Source organism: Scyliorhinus canicula, chromosome 4, assembly GCF_902713615.1.
Source record: "Scyliorhinus canicula chromosome 4, sScyCan1.1, whole genome shotgun sequence".
NCBI lineage: Eukaryota > Metazoa > Chordata > Chondrichthyes > Carcharhiniformes > Scyliorhinidae > Scyliorhinus > Scyliorhinus canicula.
The window spans coordinates 23464383-23486860 of NC_052149.1; the positions used below are offsets into that span (position 1 = coordinate 23464383).

The 22478-nt window shown below is 45.7% G+C and overlaps 1 protein-coding gene across 1 annotated transcript in view; it reads right to left on the minus strand.

Moving 5' to 3' along the window:
* Nucleotides 1–10442: 10442 nt before the first annotated feature.
* Nucleotides 10443–22478, minus strand: part of dnttip2 (deoxynucleotidyltransferase, terminal, interacting protein 2) — a 35825-nt gene continuing 23789 nt past the window's right edge. The window contains exons 4-7 of the mRNA XM_038793864.1: nucleotides 18163–18258; nucleotides 17248–17412; nucleotides 16306–16415; nucleotides 10443–10921 (exon numbers count right to left, since the gene is read on the minus strand). Of these exons, the coding sequence (XP_038649792.1) occupies nucleotides 10828–10921; nucleotides 16306–16415; nucleotides 17248–17412; nucleotides 18163–18258 (465 nt within the window). The 3' untranslated portion in view covers nucleotides 10443–10827. The remainder of the gene's footprint in view (nucleotides 10922–16305; nucleotides 16416–17247; nucleotides 17413–18162; nucleotides 18259–22478) is intronic.

Consider the following 22478-nt stretch of genomic DNA (forward strand, 5'->3'; position numbering starts at 1 on the left):
TGGGAGACTCCCGTTTAAGAGGGCAGTGAAGAGTTTCAGATACCTGGGGGTGCAGGTGGCCAGGAGTTGGGGCTCTCTCCATAAGCTTAATTTTACCAGGCTGGTGGAACAGATGGAGGAGGAATTTAAAAGGTGGGACATGGTGCCGCTATCGTTGACGGGTAGAGTGCGGTCCGTCAAAATGACAGTTCTCCCGAGGTTCTTGTTCCTTTTTCAGTGTTTGCCCATCTTTATCCCTAGGGCCTTTTTTAGAAGGGTGACTAGCAGCATCATGAGCTTTGTTTGGGCGCATGGGACCCCGAGGGTGAAGAGGGTCTTCTTGGAGCGGGGTAGAGATGGGGGGGGGCTGGCGTTACCCAATCTCTCGGGGTATTATTGGGCGGCCAATGTGTCGATGGTGCGCAAGTGGGTAATGGAGGGGGAGGGGGCAGCATGGAAACTGATGGAGAGGGCGTCCTGTGGAGATACAAGCCTGGGGGCCCTGGTAGCGGCGCCGTGGCCGCTCCCTCCTACGAGGTATACCACGAGTCCGGTGGTGGCGGCTACCCTCAAGATTTGGGGGCAGTGGAGGCGACATAGGGGAGAAGTGGGGGGCTCGATGGAGGCTCCGTTACGGGGGAACCATAGGTTCGTCCCGGGGAACATTGATGGGGGATTTCAGGGTTGGTACAGAGCGGGCATCAGACAGCTGAGGGACCTGTTTATTGATGGGAGGTTTGCGAGCCTGGGGGAGTTGGAGGAGAAATTTGGGCTCCCCCCGGGGAACATGTTCAGGTATCTGCAGGTAAAGGCATTTGCTAGGCGGCAGGTGGAGGGATTCCCTTCGCTTCCCGCGAGGGGGATGAGCGACAGGGTGCTTTCGGGGGTCTGGGTCGGAGAGGGGAAGATATCTGATATCTACAAGGTTATGCAGGAGGCGGAGGAGGCGTCAGTAGAGGAGCTGAAAGCTAAGTGGGAGGGGAAACTGGGGGAACAGATCGAAGACGGGACATGGGCTGATGCCCTGGAGAGGGTTAATTCTTCCTCCTCGTGTGCGCGGCTTAGCCTCATCCAATTCAAGGTGCTGCACCAGGCCCACATGTCCGGGTCTAGGATGAGTAGGTTCTTTGGGGGTGAAGACAGGTGTGTCAGGTGCTCGGGGAGTCCAGCGAACCATGCCCATATGTTCTGGGCATGCCCGGCACTGGAGGAGTTCTGGAAGGGGGTGGCGAGGACGGTGTCGAGGGTGGTGGGATCTAGGGTCAAGCCAGGATGGGGACTCGCGATTTTTGGGGTTGGGGTGGAGCCGGGAGTGCAGGAGGCGAAAGAGGCCGGTGTTCTGGCCTTTGCATCCCTAGTAGCCCGGCGAAGGATCTTGCTACAATGGAAGGATGCGAGGCCCCCAAGCGTGGAGACCTGGATCAATGACATGGCGGGTTTCATTAAGCTAGAGAAGATCAAATTCGCCCTGAGCGGGTCGGTACAAGGGTTCTTTAGGCGGTGGCAACCTTTTCTCGACTTTCTGGCTCAACGATAGGGTACAGGGACAGTAGCAGCAGCAACCCGGGGGGGAGGGGGGGGGGAAGGGGGAAGGGGGAGGGAAAAGAGGGGGGGGGGCGGACGATGACTATGTTTGTTTATTTAATTTAAATTTATTTTTAAGTTCTTCTGTTGTTCATTGGGGTTGGGGGGTGGGGGATGGGATACATGCGTCGATATGGTCTGGGGGTGATACAGTTATTATGGGTTATTTTGTTGCATTTCATTGTTTGTCGTTACGTTTTATATTTTCTGTAAAAAATTCCAATAAAAATTATATTTTAAAAAACTTATACATTCCGAACACCTCCCCCCGCAACCCCCCCTAATGTTCAATGTCATCCAATTCATGAAAATGCATGATGAACAAGGCCTATGAGTTGTAGAACCCTTCCATCCTCCCCCTCAACTCAAACTTTACTTTCTCGAGTGTTAAGGACTCCAGAAGGTCCCTGTGGTGAACCACTGTGTGCCCCTGTATTAGGGGATGTAAGGTAGGACCTGCACTGCAGGTTCGCCGGTAGCCCCTGCCGGCTAGCTCCGCCCACAAGGATCTGTATAAATATGCGTGTCCTCCTCCTGATCGGCCATTTCGCCAGCTGCAGTAGGAGGCCACGCATCTGACTGTAATAAAGCCACAGTTGTACCAATCTGAGTCTTTCGTGCAATTGATCGTGCATCAATGGGCAAGATGGCGGCACCCATGGGCCGCAGGTGGAGTGAGGGGGGATGGCGGCGCCCATTGGCCGCACCTGGCCCTGGGAGGAGAAGATGGCGGCGGCCACTGGTCGCACGTGGCCCCGGGAGGAGAAGATGGCGGTGGCCACTGTGCGTTCGGCAGGGGGGAGGCGGTGATTGCGGGTGCGATAGCGGCGACTGTGCGGGCCTGGCACACAGCTGCAAAGTGGTTCTTTTTACTGCAGGACCTGCAAGTGGCGGCGCGGCCCGGCAGTGTTGGCGGGGGTGCTTCTGCTGACCGCAGAAGTAGCAGTGGGGACCCCCGGGGTGCACGGATTGGCAGGCGGCGCAGGTATATTGAGTCGGCAGGGCCCCAGCCGGTGGCATCGTTTGCGGGGTCCAGGAGGGGTAGGACGGGTGGGCCGCACAGCGAGCGGGGTAGGCCTGGACGTTTTGAGATGCGACCGTCATGGAGAGCGCTAAAGCTTTCGTCTCCGTTAGGTTGAGTGTGGCCCCTTCCAACCGTTGTTGTCGGATGGGGTCCGATGCAATCCCTGTTACGAATGCGTCGCGCATGAGGAGATTGGAATGTTCAGTGTCCGTAACGGCCTGACAGTCTCAGTCCTGTATGGGTGGGATTAGGGCCCGTCAGAAGTCTTCGATAGACTCACCAGGGAGTTGAGCGCGAGTGGCGAGTACGTGCCTGGCGAAGAGTGTGTTTGCTTTCTGTGCGTAGTTCTCTTTTCAGAGTGCGATCGCGTCCGCGTAACTCGGGGCGTCCTGGATCAACGGGAACACGTTGGAGCTCAACCTGGAGTATAAAACCTGAATCTTCTGAGCTTCTGTCGGCGTGGGGTTTGCAGCGTTGATGTAGACCTCAAAACAAGCTAGCCAGTGATTAAAGTCCTTTCTGGCGTCAGGCGAGTGCGGATCCAGCTGGAGGCGATCTGGTTTGATTCTGATATCCATCTCTTAGTAAATCTGACTGTAATAAATTGATGCATGATCAATTGCACGAAAGACTTAGATTGGCACAACCGTGGCTTTATTACAGTCAGATGCGTGGCCTCTTACTGCAGCTGGCAAAATGGCTGATCAGAAGGAGGACACATATTTATACGGCTCCTTGTGGGCGGAGCTAGACGGCAGGGGCTACCGGCGAACCTGTAGTGCAGGTCCTACCTTACATCCCCTAATACAGGTGCACATAGTGGTTCACCACAGTCCCCCCACCGTGCCGAGGCACAGGGCGGAGAAGCTGACCTCCACCCCAACAGAATCCACCTTCGGGCGATCAGCGAGGCGAAGGCTAAGACATCCGCCTCCGCACCCACTACCGACCCCAGCTGACCCGACACCCCGAATATGACTTCTCGTGGACCTGATTCGAGTCTCACATGCACCACCCTTGAGATTAGCCTAAAGACCTCCCTCCAATACCACTCCAGTTTCGGACAGGAGCAAAACATATCAACGTGATTTGCGGGGTCCCTCCCACAGCGTTCACAAACATCCTCTACCCCCTCAAAGAGTCGGCTCATTCTTGCCCTTACACCGCCTTCAACTGTATCAGCCCCAACCTCGCGCACAAAGTTGAGGCATTGACCCTCTGGAGCACCTCACAACACAACCCTTCCTCCCACTTTGCCTTAATCCCATCCAGTGATATCTTTTCTCCCAGAATAACCCCATAAATGGCCAATACCACCTCTTTCTCCAATCTCCCTGCTGTCAATATCTCTTCCAACAGTGTGGGGGCCGGTGTAATCGGAAATCTCCTTCTTCCTGGCAAAATTTTGGATCTGCACATACCTAAACACCTCCCCCTGCCCCAGTCCCAGCCCATATTTCTCCCCCAGCTCCTCCAACTTCGCAAACTAGCCTCCCATAAACAACTCCTTTAGAACATACAGTGCAGAAGGAGGCCATTCAGCTCATCGGGTCTGCACCAACCCACTTAAGCCCTCACTTCCACCCTATCCCCATAACCCAATAACCCCTCCTAACCTTTGTAGTCACTGAGGGTAATTTATCATGGCCAATCCACCTAACCTGCACACGAGTAGCACCGAACCTCTGAGAGGGCTCCCCACTTAGACCCACTCCCTTGCAACCCTGTAACCCCACCAACCGTTGGACACTAAGGGGCAATTTAGCATGGCCAAACAACCTAACCTGCACATCTTTGGACTGTGGGAGGAAACCGGAGCACCCGGAGGAGACCCACGCAGACACGGGGAGAACGTGCAGACTCCGCACAGACAGTGACCCAGCCGGGAATCGAACCTGGGATCCTGGCGCTGTGAAGCCACAGTGTTAGCCACTTGTGCTGCCGTGCTGCCCTAACTCTCCCGTTCTCCCATCTCTGAAAATTCCCATCCCATCTCCCAGGTTCAAATCTACGATTCCCTCGAATCGGCATTTCCCTTGACCCTGCCCACAACCTAAAGTGCTGGAGCAACTGGCCCCAGATCCTGAGCGTTGCCACTTCCACCGGACTCCCTGGGTATTTCTCTGGGGCTATCGGGAGTGGCGCTGTTGCCAATGCCCTCAACCCCAACCCCCTGCACAGACACTCCTCCATTCTAACCCATTGGGAGTCTCTCCCGCTCACCCAGCCCCACACCTTCTCAGCATTTGCCGCCCAGAAATAATGCAGTTAATTTCGGGAGACCCAACCCTCCTGACTGCCATCCTCTCTGCGACAGCACCTTCTTCATCCTGGCCACCTTCCCCCCCAAATAAACAAGGCAATCATCTTTTCTACTTCCTTATAAAACGCCTTTGATAAAACAATCGGCAGGCACTGAAAAATGAACAAAAACTGCAGAAATACATTCATCTTAACTGCTTGTACCCGACCTGCCAGCGATAGAGGACGACAATCCCAGCTTGCCAAATCCGCTTTCACCCTATCTATGTCCTGTTGTATCCTCTGACGATCCTCAACACTATCTGCCACTCCACAACCCTGGTGTCATCCGCAAAATTACAAATCAGACCAGCTATATTTTCCTCCAAATCGTTAATGTATACTACAAGCAACAGAGGCCCCATTCAGAAAAACACCTTTCTACTGCTAACCTTTGCCTTCTGTAACCGAGCCAGTTCTGTATCCATCTTGCCATCTCACCTCTGATCCCTTTTGTACCAGCCTTCCATGAGGCACCTTGTCAAAGGCTTTACTGAAGTCTATGTAAACAACATCCACCGCTCTCCCCATATCAATCATCTTGGTAAACTCCTCAAAAAACTTGATCAAGTTAGTGAGGCACGACCTCCCCTTCAAAAAACCATGCTGTCTATCGCTAATGAGTCCATTTGTTTCCAAATGGGTATACATCCTATCCCTGGAATTTTCTCCAATAATTTACTTATAACCGACGAGAGGCTCACTGGCCTATAGTTTCCTGGATTATCCTTGCTACCTTTCTTAAAGATCGGTACCACATTAGCTATTTCCCAGTCCTCTGGGATCTTACCTGTAGCCAATGAGGGTACAAAGATGTCAGTCAAGGCTCCAGCAATTTCTTCCCTTGCTTCCCTCAGTATTCTGGGGTAAATCCCATCCGGCCCAGGGGACTTATCTACCTTAATGTATTTTAAAAGACCCAATATCTCCTCCTTTTCAATGTCAACATGACCCAGACTGTCCACACACCCTAGCCAAGAATCATCTTCCATAAAGACATTTAAGCACTAGTTTATTTAGTTTAAAATAAATACTTAAATTGTTATTAGATTAAGCTACAATTAACTATATGGTCCCTGGCTATAGATTTTTACTGTAAAATTAAATGGGTGGGTTAACACCCTCGCGAGTGTGGGGAATTGTTACATACAATAAACACCTTTGTGCACATCTAGTATACCTTTGTCACTTTCTTCAGCAATGCAGGTCGACCTCCGAACCCTTGGCTCATCTCTCCAGGCATCTCCCCCTCCCCATTGCACTCACCCACCCTCCGGCCGTGGACATGTCCTGGAGCTGTGTTCCATCCTCTAGGTGTTCGGACGTTGGCTGTTGCATGTGCAGTGTTGCCTCCCGCAGTGTTCAGGCACAGTGTCTAGGCATCAAGGTGTGATTGGGATGCTAGGCAATGAGCTGCACATATGCTACATAGCCCACCCACCCATGGCAATCTGAAGTGCTCACTTAAAAAAAATACATTTAGAGTACAAAATTATTTCTTTTCCAAGGGGCAATTTATCGTGACCAATTCATCTAGCCTACACATCTTTGGGTTGTGGGGGTGAGTCCCAGGAAACCGTGGGGAGAATGTGCAAACTCCACATGGACAGTGACCCGAGGCCAGGATCGATACCACGTCCTTGGCGGTGTGAGGCAGCAGTGCTAACCACTATGCCACCTTGTTGCCCATATGTGAAGTGCTCACTTAACTACGATTGCCAATTCCCTATTAGCAATAGTCTTCAGCTGCATGGCCAGAGGCCTCGGCTGTTGGTGGCGGTTATGGCTGGTCGGTGGGGCAATGGGCAGGAACAAGGGTGACCCCTGGAATGTGTACACACAATCCAGGGGTTAGCATGCTGGTGCCACGTGCGGTTGCCTCCCCCAGCGCCCCCACACTCACATAGTGGCCCACCCCTGTGGAGGACCCCCAACCCCCACCGAGCACAGGGGTGGTAAGCCCAGCGCCCCATGGGCTCTTTGCCTGTCAGCAAAGATGGCTACTCACCTCCTCACAGAAGCTCTTCAGCCAGGTTCATGTTTTTTAAAAGGAATACTAATCGGCGCCAGTGTGACCACTAGCTGGGGAGGCCGATGGACAAGGGATGGCTCTCGTTAACTCGATGAAAATAGAGCTTAAGTGGTGATAATTGGTTTCTCGCCACGCTACGACGAGATACCCATTTCGCCTATGGGAGTGGGCCGGTTGCATCACAGGCTATTTGCCGCCAAGCGCGGTTCGCGTTTTCTGCCTCTCCTGCTATTCACTGGTCGTTTCGCTCGAGCGAGAGGGCAACGAAGCCAGAGAATCGTGTCCTATGATTCATCTGCTGCTCAGACCCTCATTCAGAGCCTTGTTTCCTGTAGGCCTGACACACTCCTGGCTGGTCTCTCATATTCTACCCTCTGTAAACTTCAGGAGTCTAGGCCCTAAACTCTGTAGTTCCTATCCAACACTTTCTGCCTCTCCACATACCTGAGTCCTTTAAGGGCACTAATTAAAACCAAGACCAAGCTTTTGACCATCTGACCTAATATTTCCATAGTCTCTCAACGTCATCCTCCCCGAACAGGCGCCGGAATGTGGCGACTAGGGGCTTTTCACAGTAACTTCATTGAAGTCTACTTGTAACAATAAGTGATTATTATTTATTTCATGAAGGGCATTATATAAATGTAAGTTGTTATTGATGACACTTGGCAGCAGCCACACAGCAGCATCCGTGTTGCTGAACATCCACCTGCGTGCACATTTTACATGGAACATTAGCTACATATTCCTCCAACTTAAAAACATGAGAACATAAGAAATGGGAGTAGACCATTCGGCCCATCAAACCTGTTCTTCCGGTCATAAGATCATGGCTGATTATGGTCTGACCTTAATCCTACTTTTCTTCCTGTCTCCCATAACCCTAGAGTCCCTTGTCAATCAAAAATCTGTCCAACTCAGCCTTGACTTATATTCAATGAAATAACCACCACTTCCCACTGGGGGAGATAATTCTGAACACTAACAATTCTCTCCCTCATCACCATCTTCAATGGGAACACCCCTTATTTTGAAACTATGCCTCCTAGTTCTAGATTCCTCCACAAGCCTCTCAGCATCCGCTCTTGTCAAGCCCCTTCAGTATCTTATACATTTCAATAAGATTACCTCTCCTTCCAATTAACTCTAATTAATATAAGCTCAACCTGCCCTCACCCCAAGAGGCACTATTAGATCTTCCCTGATCTGCCTTCAGTGCTAATACATCCCTCCTTAAATAAGGTGTTATGGACAGAGATGTGAGAAAGCCGAAATAAATGCCATCTCCTTTCCCTTGCTGTCCGCAATCAGCGTATTTCTGAAACAGATGTGAGGTCAATTTAAATAGCTAGCAGCAAGCTTTTGTGAATTTAAATAAAAATGATTATTTATTCACACATTCACCCCAAATGCCAAACACTATGGCACACACTTGGAACTCACACACATTCAAGTAAAAATTCAGTTAAAGAGAATAGTGCACTTTTCAAATCATAAACCAGCAGAGATATCAAGGGGGTAGATGATACAAAGGCTGTGGGGTAACAGACGAGGAAACGCTCTTGCTAGGAGTGTTCAGAATTGAGATGGAGGAAGCGATGAATCGATTGTCAGTTCTTAAAAGTTAACAAGGTACTGGGACAAGATGATGTGCTGCCTAGGGTATAGAATGAAGTGAGAATGAAAAGTGCAGGGCGCTGGCCATAATCTACCAATCTTCGCTAACCCCAAGGTGGTGCCAGAGAATTGAAAATGGTTCGCCCTTGTTCAAAGAGTTTTGTAACGTTAGCGCCCTCAATTACAGACCAATAAGTGGCAGGCAAACTTCTAGAAAACAATTATTCAGCATAGAATTAATCGTCACATGGAAAAATGTGCATTGATTAAGAAATACCAGCATGGATTTCTAAAGGGGAAATAGTGTTTAACTAACTTTCTGGAGTTTTTGTTTGAGGAGGTAACAGAAAGGGCTGATGGGGATAATGCTGTTGATGTGCAGATAGACTTTCCATTTGATACAGTGCCACACAACAGACTTGCCTCATGTTATACTCCATCGGCCAATTTGTGCCCACTCACTTCATCTATAAAGCAGGATAAAATGATCAACTTAAGTCAGTCATTTCTGTATTTTGTGAAGGACCAAATCACAAAACCCCACTTATAGCGAATATCCTGATAACAGCACTTTTTGCTGCTGGTCCCAGGAGGGTTCATGAGATGCAATTATAATTTGAAGTCTTTAATGGACATGTATTTTCTAAAAGACAATAGTCTGTGACAAAAGAACGAATGCACGATTAGGGATTCTTACTAAATTCCTCGATCTCGTACTGTCGAAGCATCTTTTACTGCAGACATCTTTCTCAGCTTGCCTCAAAACTGGCTTTTCATTGCTCGAAAGTGGATAAATCTGTCCAGAGAAAGCTCTCTCCATTTCATAGATATATATCAGGTTTGCAATTTCATATTCATAACAGTTGACAAAATGTCAACACAATCCTTTTTTCTCCATAATCTGTACCAATTTACTCTGGTTGCTTTCAAAGTACTTTTCTCTCAAAAATGTATTTCTTCATCCTAATTTTAATGTTAATAAGTCAACTCAGGAGGTTAATTTTACCAGGTTCGGTTAGACAGCTGGTTTGTGATGCAGAGCAAGGTCAGCAGTGAGGTTTCAATTCCCGTTCTGGCTGAGGTTATTCTTCTCAACCTTGCCCCTCGCCTGAGGTCTGGTGATCCTCAGGTTAAATCACCACCAGTCAGCTCTCTGGGAACTTTGTCATACCTTTTAGACCACGTGATACTTTATTCCTCAAACAGTAGAGACTGCAGCTTGAGAAGTTTGACATTTTTATTTTGATTGTGTAACAACAGCACAAGTACAAGTATGAGAGGAAAAAAAAAAATCTTTAAAAAAATTATTGAGCAGAAAAATTAAGAGCCCACTTGATGAAATCTGCCAGGTACATTTTCTCTTCTTGTAGGCAAGCTATCAATTAGTTAAACTAATAATTCACATGGACAAATTCAAAAGTCTTTTCCATTCTAACCTCAGAAACCATGAGTTCAATCTTTATAAATTTCATAATATAATGAACAATTTCTCATTCAACCTAGGTTTAAAAAAATAATTATTTCTCATCCCAAAAGCTGTAACTGCCTGTCACACAGAAAAAAGTTATCAATACTTCAGTATGCTTCAGTGTTACAAGAACATTATTATTGTAAATCTGGATTCAATACCTATTGGATACAGATGCATAGAGCATAGTCACTTTTACAATCTCATAAATAACTATATGATTCGATTAAAAATAGAATTGTCTAAATAGACTGGTCCATTGAAGATGGAATATCTTCTATGGTACATATCTCAGCACAGCTGAAACAGTACTTTTATCCTCTAAACTGTTCTTAGCCAAGTGAGCTCACTTGCATTTATGAATGGGGGGGGGGGGGGGGGGGGGGGGGGGGGGGGGGGGGGGGGGGGGGGGGGGGGGGGGGGGGGGGGGGGGGGGGAAGAGAGGGAGAGGGGAGAGAGAGGGAGAGAAAGAAGTTGGTAGCACTTTCAGAATTTCTAAACACATCAGTTGTGAAAGATTTGAGGCTTTGGGTAAGAGATAATGTGAAGAAGAACTGCATCACGCCACAAGTGGTAATGACCTGGAACTCGTTGCTGACAAGGGTGGTGGAAGCAGAGGTGAGGAGTGATATCAATGGGACATTAAAAGAGCATTTGAGGGGAACAAATTTGCAGAGTTACAAGGATAGAACAGGGGATTGACTGGATTGCTCCACGGAGAGCAGGCATGGATTTGATGGGCCGAATGGTCTCCTGTGACATGACCACTCTGCAACTTTAAGAGTATCCAGAATGAGGCGCTCAAGGGTTTTTCTGCAGAATTTACTTTGTAAATTTCCTCTTCTTGCGATTCTTTTTGCCGGCAGCAAAAGCTGCCCTTTCTGTCTCGATCTGCTGATACTTTCTCTTGTTATACCTGAATTTAAAAAAAAAACACACTTTGCAATCATCTTTACACACAATACATTAGCTAAATTTATTATATTAGCTATGTGTAAATCAGTCCCCCAGGTTACTTGAAGAGTTATTAAGACATTACTTCCAGGCTCCTCTTTAAAGTGATGCTCAAAACCTGATCAAAGTCAAACTCGCCCCGAATGCAGAATGGTTAGGGCGGGGAAAATACAAAATCACTCCTGCAAACGGGGACACAACTGTGACTCGCTGGAAAAACATCAGCAGAATTTTTACTCTCTAGGAGAATGATCAGTATCGTGTTTTCCTTCAGAAGCTGACACAGCTGAGTAGCTTGCTAATACCCACGGGCCGCAAAATTTTTGTTATATTTTGTTAATGCACCAGAGGGCTGCCTGAAACTGTGTCACACACCACAACCTTTTTTGTTAAATTTTAGAGTGTCCAATTGTTTTTTCCAATTCAGGGGCAATTTAGCATGGCCAATCCACCTAAGCTGCACATCTTTGGGTTGTGGGGGTGAAACCCACGCAGTCACGAGGAGAATGTGCAAACTCCACACGGACAATGACCCAGGGCCGGGATTTGAACCCGGGTCCTCAGCGTCATAAGAACATAAGAACTAGGAGCAGGAGTAGGCCATCTGGCCCCTCGAGCCTGCTCCGCCATTCAATTAGATCATGGCTGATTTTTTGTGGACTCAGCTCCACTTTCCGGCCCGAACACCATAACCCTTAATACCTTTATTCTTCAAAAAACTATCTATCTTTACCTTAAAAACATGTAATGAAGGAGCCTCAACTGCTTCACTGGGCAAGGAATTCCATAGATTCACAACCCTTTGGGTGAAGAAGTTCCTCCTAAACTCAGTTCTAAATCTACTTCCCCTTATTTTGAGGCTATGCCCCCTAGTTCTGCTGTCACCCGCCAGTGGAAACAACCTGCCCGCATCTATCCTATCTATTCCCTTCATAATTTTAAATGTTTCTATAAGATCCCCCCTCATCCTTCTAAATTCCAACGAGTACAGTCCCAGTCTACTCAACCTCTCCTCATAATCCAACCCCTTCAGCTCTGGGATTAACCTAGTGAATCTCCTCTGCACACCCTCCAGCGCCAGTACGTCCTTTCTCAAGTAAGGAGACCAAAACTGAACACAATACTCCAGGTGTGGCCGCACTAACACCTTATACAATTGCAACATAACCTCCCTAGTCTTAAACTCCATCCCTCTAGCAATGAAGGACAAAATTCCATTTGCCTTCTTAATCACCTGTTGCACTTGTAAACCAACCTTCTGTGACTCATGCACTAGCACACCCAAGTCTCTCTGAACAGCGGCATGCTTTAATATTTTATCGTTTAAATAATAATCCCGTTTGCTGTTATTCCTACCAAAATGGATAACCTCACATTTGTCAACATTGTATTCCATCTGCCAGACCCGAGCCCATTCACTTAACCTATCCAAATCCCTCTGCAGACTTCCAGTATCCTCTGCACTTTTCGCTTTACCACTCATCTTAGTGTCATCTGCAAACTTGGACACATTGCCCTTGGTCCCCAACTCCAAATCATCAATGTAAATTGTGAACAATTGTGGGCCCAACACGGATCCCTGAGGGACACCACTAGCTACTGATTGCCAACCAGAGAAACACCCATTTATCCCAACTCTTTGCTTTCTATTCATTAACCAATCCTCTATCCATGCTATTACTTTACCCGAAATGCCATGCATCTTTATCTTATGCAGCAACCTTTTGTGTGGCACCTTGTCAAAGGCTTTCTGGAAATCCAGATATACCACATCCATCGGCTCCCCGTTATCTACTGCACTGGTAATGTCCTCAAAAAATTCCATTAAATTAGTTAGGCATGACCTGCCTTTAACGAACCCATGCTGCGTCTGCCCAATGGGACAATTTCTATCCAGATGCCTCGCAATTTCTTCCTTGATGATAGATTCCAGCATCTTCCCTATTACCGAAGTTAAACTCACTGGCCTATAATTTCCTGCTTTCTGCCTACCTCCTTTTTTAAACAGTGGCGTCACGTTTGCTAATTTCCAATCCACCGGGACCACCCCAGAGTCTAGTGAATTTCGGTAAATTATCACTAGTGCATCTGCAATTTCCCTAGCCATCTCTTTTAGCACTCTGGGATGCATTCCATCAGGGCCAGGAGACTTGTCTACCTTTAGCCCCATTAGCTTGCCCATCACTCCCTCCTTAGTGATAACAATCCTCGCAAGGTCCTCACCTGTCATAGCCTCATTTCTATCAGTCGCTGGCATGTTATTTGTGTCTTCCACTGTGAAGACCGACCCAAAAAACCTGTTCAGTTCCTCAGCCATTTCCTCATTTCCCATTATTAAAACTCCCTTCTCATCCTCTAAAGGACCAATATTTACCTTAGCCACTCTTTTTTGTCTTATATATTTGTAAAAACTTTTACTGTCTGTTTTTATATTCTGAGCAAGTTTACTCTCATACTCTATCTTACTCTTCTTTATAGCTTTTTTAGTAGCTTTCTGTTGCCCCCTAAAGATTTCCCAGTCCTCTAATCTCCCAGCAATCTTTGCCACTTTATATGCTTTTTCCTTCAATTTGATACTCTCCCTTATTTCCTTAGATATCCACGGTCGATTTTCCCTCTTTCTTCCGTCCTTCCTTTTTGTTGGTATAAACCTTTGCTGAGCACTGTGAAAAATCGCTTGGAAGGTTCTCCACTGTTCCTCAACTGTTCCACCATAAAGTCTTAGCTCCCAGTCTACCTTAGCTAGTTCTTCTCTCATCCCCTTGTAATCTCCTTTGTTTAAACACAAAACACTAGTATTTGATTTTACTTTCTCACCCTCCATCTGTATTTTAAATTCCACCATATTGTGATCGCTCCTTCCGAGAGGATCCCTAACTATGAGATCATGAATCAATCCTGTCTCATTACACAGGACAAGATCTAGGACCGCTTGTTCCCTCGTAGGTTCCATTACATACTGTTCTAGGAAACTATCGCGGATACATTCTATAAACTCCTCCTCACGGTTGCCTTGACCGACCTGGTTAAACCAATCGACATGTAGATTAAAATCCCCCATGATAACTGCTGTACCATTTCTACATGCATCAGTTATTTCTTTGTTTATTGCCTGCCCCACCATATCGTTACTATTTGGTGGCCGATAGACTACTCCTATCAGTGACTTTTTCGCCTTACTATTCCTGATTTCCACCCAAATGGATTCAACCTTATCCTCCATAGCACCGATGTCATCCCTTACTATTGCCCGGATGTCATCCTTAAATAACAGAGCAACACCACCTCCCTTACCATCCACTCTGTCCTTCCGAATAGTTTGATACCCTCGGATATTTAACTCCCAGTCGTGACCATCCTTTAACCATGTTTCAGTAATGGCCACTAAATCATAGTCATTTACGATGATTTGTGCCACCAACTCATTTACTTTATTCCAAATACTACGAGCATTCAGGTAAAGTACACTTATGTTGGTTTTTTTACCTCTGTTTTGAATCTTAACATCTCCAGTTTTATTCCTTTTGTTATTACTGGGCCTATTCACTGTGCTCCCCTCAGTCACTGGACCTTGTACTGTCGCCCTGATGGATTTCTGACTATGTCTTCTCTGCCTTGCACTTTTCCCCTTACTTCCTTTTGTTTCTGTCCCTGTTTTACTACCTTCCAACTTCCAGCATTGGTTCCCACCCCCCTGCCATGAGGCAGCAGTGCTAACCACTGCGCCACCGTGCCACCCCACACACCACAATCTTTAGATGTAGAAGAAGCCCGAGGCAGAGTAACGTTAAAAAAAAAAGATAAACTACTGCGTCTGAAAGTGGACGGACATTGGATATTCTTCATTCCTCCTTCCAAAATTATTTTCAAAGGTTGATGATATATCTCGCTAATCCAGTTGGACCTTTTGGATATCATGAACATGCTGAGTAAGACATTGTCTATGGATTTTGCCTATATGAATTTCCAGAAGGCAGTTGATTGGGTTCCATGCCCAAAAGATCCTTAGCAAAAATGACAGCGCACAGAACTTGAATTAACCTTGTGACGTGGGTTTGTACTTAGTTGGGAGGTAGGATACAGTGAGTAAAGGTAATGGAGAGTAAAGCTCTCCGATTGGTGGGTGCAACAAATGTTCCCCCACAGGGATCCGTACGGAGACACCACAACTCACCCTGATATACTAATGATGTGGATGACTGCAGCATTATATATCCAATCTCACTGATGACATTAACTTAGGGCGTACAGGAAATCCATGTGGGTGGGAGCAGGAATTTTCCTAATGGAAGTTTAGGGGCTGTGGAATAGCGGACAGTTAGTGTCCCTGCGCACATATCAACAAAAGACTAGCCCAAACGTACAAAAGAACGTTGGCCTTTATCTCATTTAGGATTGGAATTTGAAAGTGAGTAAAATACTGCATTCTGATGAAAGGTCATCAGACGTTCAGTCTGTTTCTCTCCACAGATGGTTCATGACCCATGAGTATCGCAGCATTTGCTGTTTTTATATCAGATTTCACAGGATACATGGCACAATAACAGGCCATTCAGTCCAATTGGCCATGCCCGTGTTTAAACTCCACTATATACATATAAACATATAATCCATGTAACCACTATAGTGAAGGAGGCCATTCGGCCCATCGAATCTCTACTGACCCTCTGAAAGAGCACCCTAACTAGGCCCACTCCCCTGCCCTATCCCCATAACCCCACCTAACCTGCACATTCCTGGACACTAAGTGGCATTTTTTTTATCATGGCCAATCTACCTAACCTGCACTTTTCTGGACTGTGGGAGGAAACCCACACAGGCACCGGGAGAACGTGCAAACTCCACTTTTCTGGACTGTGGGAGGAAACCCACACAGGCACCGGGAGAACGTGCAAACTCCATACAGACAGCCACCCAAGGCTAGAATTGTACCCGGGTCTCTGGCGGCTCTGAGGCAGCAGTGCTAACCACTGGGCCACCCTCGACTCCTCTCATCTTCCCTCATTTAAATCTATCATTGTAACCCTCTTCCCTTCTTCGTACGCTTGTCTAGTTTCCCTTTAAATGCTATTCGCTTCAACCATAGCCTGTGGTAGGGAGTTCCATATTCTTACCATTCTTTGGGTGAAGAAGTTTCTTCCGATTTCCCTACTGGCTATCTTATATTGATGTTTCCAGTTATACTCTAGTCCGCCAAAGGGAAACATTCGCTCTGTATCCACTCAATAACCTTCCAGAATTTTAAAGAACTCTATTAGGTCACCCCTCAGCCTTATATTTTTTTTTTTAAAAGAGGGGGAAGACCGAATGGCTTCTTCCTCCTCACACATAAACAAAAGGGCATACCGTCGGAAATCAGCATCTGCCAGAAGCTCCTCCACCATTGTCTGCTTTCTTTGTTTCTTAGGAATACGGGAGTGATAGAAGTCTGCTGGATTGTCCAGAACTTTACCAACCTAGAAAGAAAGATGGAAAAGAATAACAACATACTGGGATAACCAGAAAATATACATTTTAAAAGTCTCACTGCTGATACAAATGTCTCCGAATGAATCAACAGCATCTAAGCACATTCGAGGAGCTCTATAATGTCATGTATCAACACACCAGATTTACTTTGTGGTATATATTTCCTAAAATACAATTTCTTTTGATTTACCTAATTTTTATTCTCAGCCACAAAAGCAACGGGTTGAAGGATATGAGTGTTGCTCATATTGATGATTTAATGGAGGATTTTCTGGGTAAAACAGCCTAATTTAGCACACTGACGATCAAAACTAGGATTTGCCTGCTATCTACAGCTCAGCTCCAGTCTGTGGAGGTGCTTTTATCCCACGCCAGCATAAAATACTTTAAAACACTATAATTTTCTACATTGTAGCTAATACTCTAAATAAAGCTTTCATTTCCTGTACAATCACTTGCTTCCGCACTGTAATGCTTATACTGTTTGGGCACTGCCGATATTCTTTGGCTCAATGCCCACCTTGTTCCTCTCTTCATGCTTCCAGGGAGGCTCGGCACGGAATAAGAGATAATTCCTCCAAGAAGACTTGCTTCTCTCCCTCTACTGAGTCCTCTCAAACTGCGGGCATGCGTATCAATCAGTATTTGGTTAAGGGGTTTCCACCATGCCTGCCCAATATTTTATAAATCTGAGCAGTTTGATGTACGTGCAAGACCAACTTTATTTATTGCTGCATATTACAACCTGGCTACACAGGATAAAGCCAAAAGCACCAAATGAATCACATTGCACAGCACAGTTTATCTGCTGATACATACCTGGAAATACTTAGGGAAGCCAACACGGTCATTCTTCTTATAGAAACGCTTGGGATCAATTGCTGCCCTCATTTTCAGAGCCTTCAGATCATTCTTCAACTCATCAGTTAGTTCAGGAGCCTTCATGTCGTACCAACCATCCCCTGAAGTCTTTGCACGTTCCTCCTAAATATGCAACAGTTCAAAATAAAAGCAGGATATTAAAGGCACAAAGATCTACAGAGGTTGTTTTAATTAGAGGTTTATTCCAGTTTGGAAACATAATAATAATAATAATCTTTATTGTCATAAGTAGGCTTACATTAACACTGCAATGAAGTTACTGTGAAAAGCCCCTAGTTATTCCGGCGCCTGTTCGGGTACACTGAGGGAGAATTCAGAATGTCCAAATTACCTAACAGTACATCTTTTGGGAGGAAACCCACGCAGACACTGGGAGAACGTGCAGACTCCGTATAGACAGTGACCCAAGTGGGAATCGAACCTGGGACCCTGGCGCTGTGAAGCAACAGTGCCACCCACTGTGCTATCGTGCTGCCCTAATAGAATAGAATCCCTATAGTGCAGAAGGAGGCTATTCGCCCATCGAGTAGCACCGAACCTCTGAGAGGGCTCCCCACTTAGGCCCACTCCCTTGCAACCCTGTAACCCCACCTAACCGTTGGACACTATGGGGCAATTTAGCATGGCCAAACTACCTAACCTGCACATCTTTGGACTGTGGGAGGAAACCGGAGCACCCGGGGGAAACCCATGCAGACACGGGGAGAAAGTGCAAATTCCACCCGAGGTCAGAATTGAAACTCGGCGCTGTGAGGTAGCAGTGCAAAATAGATTAACAGACTGATACAGAACGCATAAGCTACGGCGAAATGGAAATCACTGTAATGCTATGCTGATGGTCACCATACTTACCCTGCGCTTTTTCTTCAGTTGACGAACAGATTCTTTTAAAGGTGGAGCACTTTCCTGCTTTTCAAATTCTGGTGTCAGGACAGTATTTGCCAACAGCTAAGGAACAGAAACATCAAATTACAAACATGTTCTTCTAGAAACTCCTATTATTTATTACATACCTAACACTAAAGGTATATCCTTACCAGGCGTCTAATTACCGCTCCAACCAATTCCTGTTCGTGATCCCTACCACATATCTTAATGTCCAGTTCAGTCAGGTACAGAGCTCCTCCTATAGGGTACGGAGATTCTTCAGTAATGTCCCACCTTTTCTAGTACTTTATCCAAATGATCATTTATGACCCCAGGTAGAGAGTGTTGGTAAGGGCCCCGAGGCCACAGCCTCATACTGAAGGGACAATCCTTTAAAACTGAGATGAGGAGGAATTTCTTCAGCTAGAGGGTGGTGAATCTGTGGAACTCTTTACCGCAGAAGGCTGTGGAGGCCAAATAATTGAATGTCTTTAAGACAGAGGTAGATTAAAAAGGGAATCAGGGGAGAAGGCAGGAGAATGGGGATGAGAAAATATTAGGCAGGATTGAATAGCGGAGTAGACTCGATGGGCCGTGTGGCCTAATTCTGCTCCTATGTCTCATGGTCTTATTGTGGAGGGGAGTTGAGGGATGCAGTCAGCAAATGGGACTATTCCTGACTGCACCTTTCTAACTGAATGTGCAGATGCAGGTGTTGGACTGGGGTGGGTACAGTATGAAGTCTTACAACACCAGGTTAAGGTCCAACAGGTCTATTTGGAATCTGCAGACATCACATGGTGATCGGGGCAAGTACCCAAGCTGATATATATTAATGATACAAACCAATCTGTTGCAGTCCCAATGTGTCTCCAAGTTCATTTACTGTTAGAATGTCCGCCTTCCCCTCCATTATGTATAAAATGGCTGTGATGCTACTGTGGAAATTAATTCCTTTCATTTAGCTGGTAACAAAACATCAAAGTAGGTCTAATTTTTGTCCTTGCTTCAAATAATGGTTTGGATTGGAAAAAAAAAAATTCTTCTATTAAAAGGGTAAACTTAACTAAAATATACTAAAGGCCCCATTCTACTGTAAAGGTGCCAATCAGGCATCTTTACTGAGCATTTTTTAAAAATCGTTCATGGGACGTGGGCATTGTTGGCAAAGTCGGCATTGTCAGGAAGTTGGAATGAAATGAAAAGTAAAGAGCTGCAAAGATAACCATGTAGCTGCACTGAGGACTTGTGAGATATAGATTAGACGAGTAGCAGGGTGGAACCCATACTTTGTTCAGCAAAGTGGCGTCTAGTGGCCTAGATCATAGGCACGCCCACTGCAAATAAAAAAGATTTCTGAGTGAGTCAAGTTGTTGTACCGAAAGTAGAAGAAGCCGCCTGTATTAGACCCCAGAAATTCTACTCGAAACTAGAAGAAATATTCCCTAAAAGATATCGGCTGGTCCTGTGTGGTACTTAATTGCTGGATTTGGCTCATGGGACGTTGTTTTGGGGACGGTGTAGTCTCAGAGTTTAGGAAAGTAATTCAAGTATACGGTCTATGCAACCATTATTGTAGTTGTCCTTACTGTTGACTTTCTTGTGTGTTTTAAAGTTTAATAAATGTTTTGTTATTTGGATAATTTACAAGACTTCCCAGATTTCATCTCTTTTCTCACACTTTTTGCCAAATCGCAAAAATAAACTGTTTATAACTGACGTTTCAAGTTTGACTTCTGGGATTTGGAATTCCCTCGCATCGAACATATCGGGGTCCATAACAGTACTTATTGCCCATCACTAATTGACCATAGAAGATGGTGGAGAACGGCCTTCCTGACAAGTGAATGGCTTGCTAGGCTATTTCAGAGGGCAGTTATGAGTAAACTACATTGATGTGGGTCTCGTGTTAGATATAGCTTGGGGAGGGGCAGCACGGTGGCCTAGTGGTTAGCACAACCGCCTCACGGCGCTGAGGTCCCAGGTTCGATCCTCTGGGTCACTGTCCGTGTGGAGTTTGCACCTTCTCCCCGTGTCTGCGTGGGTTTCGCCCCCACAACCCAAAAATGTGCAGAGTAGGTGGATTGGCCACGTTAAATTGCCCCTAAAAAAAAAAGATATAGCTTGGGTGAGGAGGGCAGATTTTCTTCCCTAAAGCACACAGAGTCATATTTATGGAACAGGAGTCAGCTACTTTGCTTATCAGGTCCATGCCAGCTGACCATGGAGCAATCCAGTCAGTATCATTTCACCACTCTATCCAGATATATATACAAGTGGCCATCCACTTTCTCTTTGAGATCACTGACCAATTCCGATTCTACCGCCCTCCCTGCAGTGGGTTGCACTTGCTATGTAAAAATAAACTTTTCATATTCCTCCCACATTTCATGCCCAAAACCTTTACTCTGTGTCTCTTACTCTTATACTTCTCCAAACCTGCCATAATATTGCACACCTCATCAAATCTTCTCTCTAACTCATTTGCTTCAAAAACAACCCAGTTTCTCCAATCTAACCTTGTAGCTAAAATCACCCAAACCCTGGAACCATTCTGGTAAATCTCCTCTGCATCCTCTCGAGGGTCCTCACATTCTTCCTGAAGTGTGGTGACCAGAACTGGTTGTAATACTCCAGTTGTGGCCTAACCAGTGTTTTATAAAGATTCAGCGTAACTTCCCTACTTTTTAAAGCAATACGTCTATTTATTAAGCTGAAACTTTCACATGCCACACTCCCACAATATGTTCTGCTCCCTTCAAAAGATCTATACACATGTATAACTAGGTCTCTCTGTTCCTGCACACACTAAGTCTATGTCGCCTCCTTGCTGCCAAAGTATATCACCTTAGCCCATGACATTGGTGAGCCTTTTGGGTTTTCACAGGAATCCAGTAGTTACACAGTAACTATTAGCAATACTAGTTTTTAATTCCAGATTTATTTCATTAACGGAATTTAAATTATCCAGCTGTTAACACTTCTTTTTAGATCATTAGTCCAGTAACATATCCATAATGAACTCAAATCACCCCCGAGCTGTGATCATTGAGCCTTCTTTATAGGAGGCAATTGTCATTAATACCCAAGACTACAACAAGGTCTAGGGGGATTTTCAGGTTTTGGGTAAGTAGTACATGGGCACCTGAGAGAAATAGACTTGCAGGACAGTGGGGAATGCTATAGAGAGAGCTGACATGGACTCGATGGGCCAAATGCCTCTTTCTCTGCTGTTATAACACAGACGTCATACAGCAATAAAAATGGCTGAAGGCAACATTCCCTCAAAGATGCGTGGATGCATGGCTGCGTAACGGTCCAGGGTTTACTGCATCGGGAATAAATAGGTTGCACACAGCAGAGGTCCCTTTAAGGTGTGCTTGTGAGTGGCAATCTTAAAGACACTGCAGCAAACAGGCCACACACACAGTGAAGGAAAATTACAGGCAACACTGGCTTCAATCTTTCATTTCCACTTAAGCACATTGCCAACCTAACCTCGGAGATAGTCTCAGTCAATGTTCCCTACCCACATGAAACCCACCATCCTTAAAATGTCCAACTTTGACTTATTCGATCCCTGTCACTACAGATCTATTCTGCTTCCACTAGGAACCATAATAAGATAGTTATCAATAAACAGACAAGGAAATTCAGGGGAACTGAAAATGGTTAGAATGTGGAACTCTACCACAAGTAGCTCAGACAAGTAGATACCCAAGTCATAATAACAGTATTGAGAATCGTGCTGATGTTAAATGAGAGGGTATCCCAAAGCCCAGAAGGGTAAATTGGAACACCGGATCTTAGTGGTGTATATTTTAAATTTGGTATACTGTGAGAAAAGGTATATAAACCAGTTGATTTGTGATCAATTAATAAAGAATACTTACTAACTTAAAAGAAAACACAGGACAAGAAGGACTATAATACACTATAATATTAACTACACTGATGGCTGTACACACACAGTATCTCATGTGTTACCCATGTTCCCGACTACCTATGTTTCCTGAACTCTGAGATGCCCCTTTTAAACATCCAATATTCTATAACTCTATGAGCTAAATCCAGCAGGTAGTTACCATGCACAAGTTATTTCTTCACATTTGGGAAAACCGTCTTCAGTTTCAGCGAAGAAATAATCTCTGTTTGAGTTTTGGATTTTAAACAATAATCTTTTAGCAATAACTTCAGGAGAGTTTTCTGCAGGTGGGTTTGGCTGAGTTGATAGCGGCTTCTACTGTGTCCCTTTCTCCAGTTATGTTATAGATATATAATTCTTTCCCTTTGATGTTACC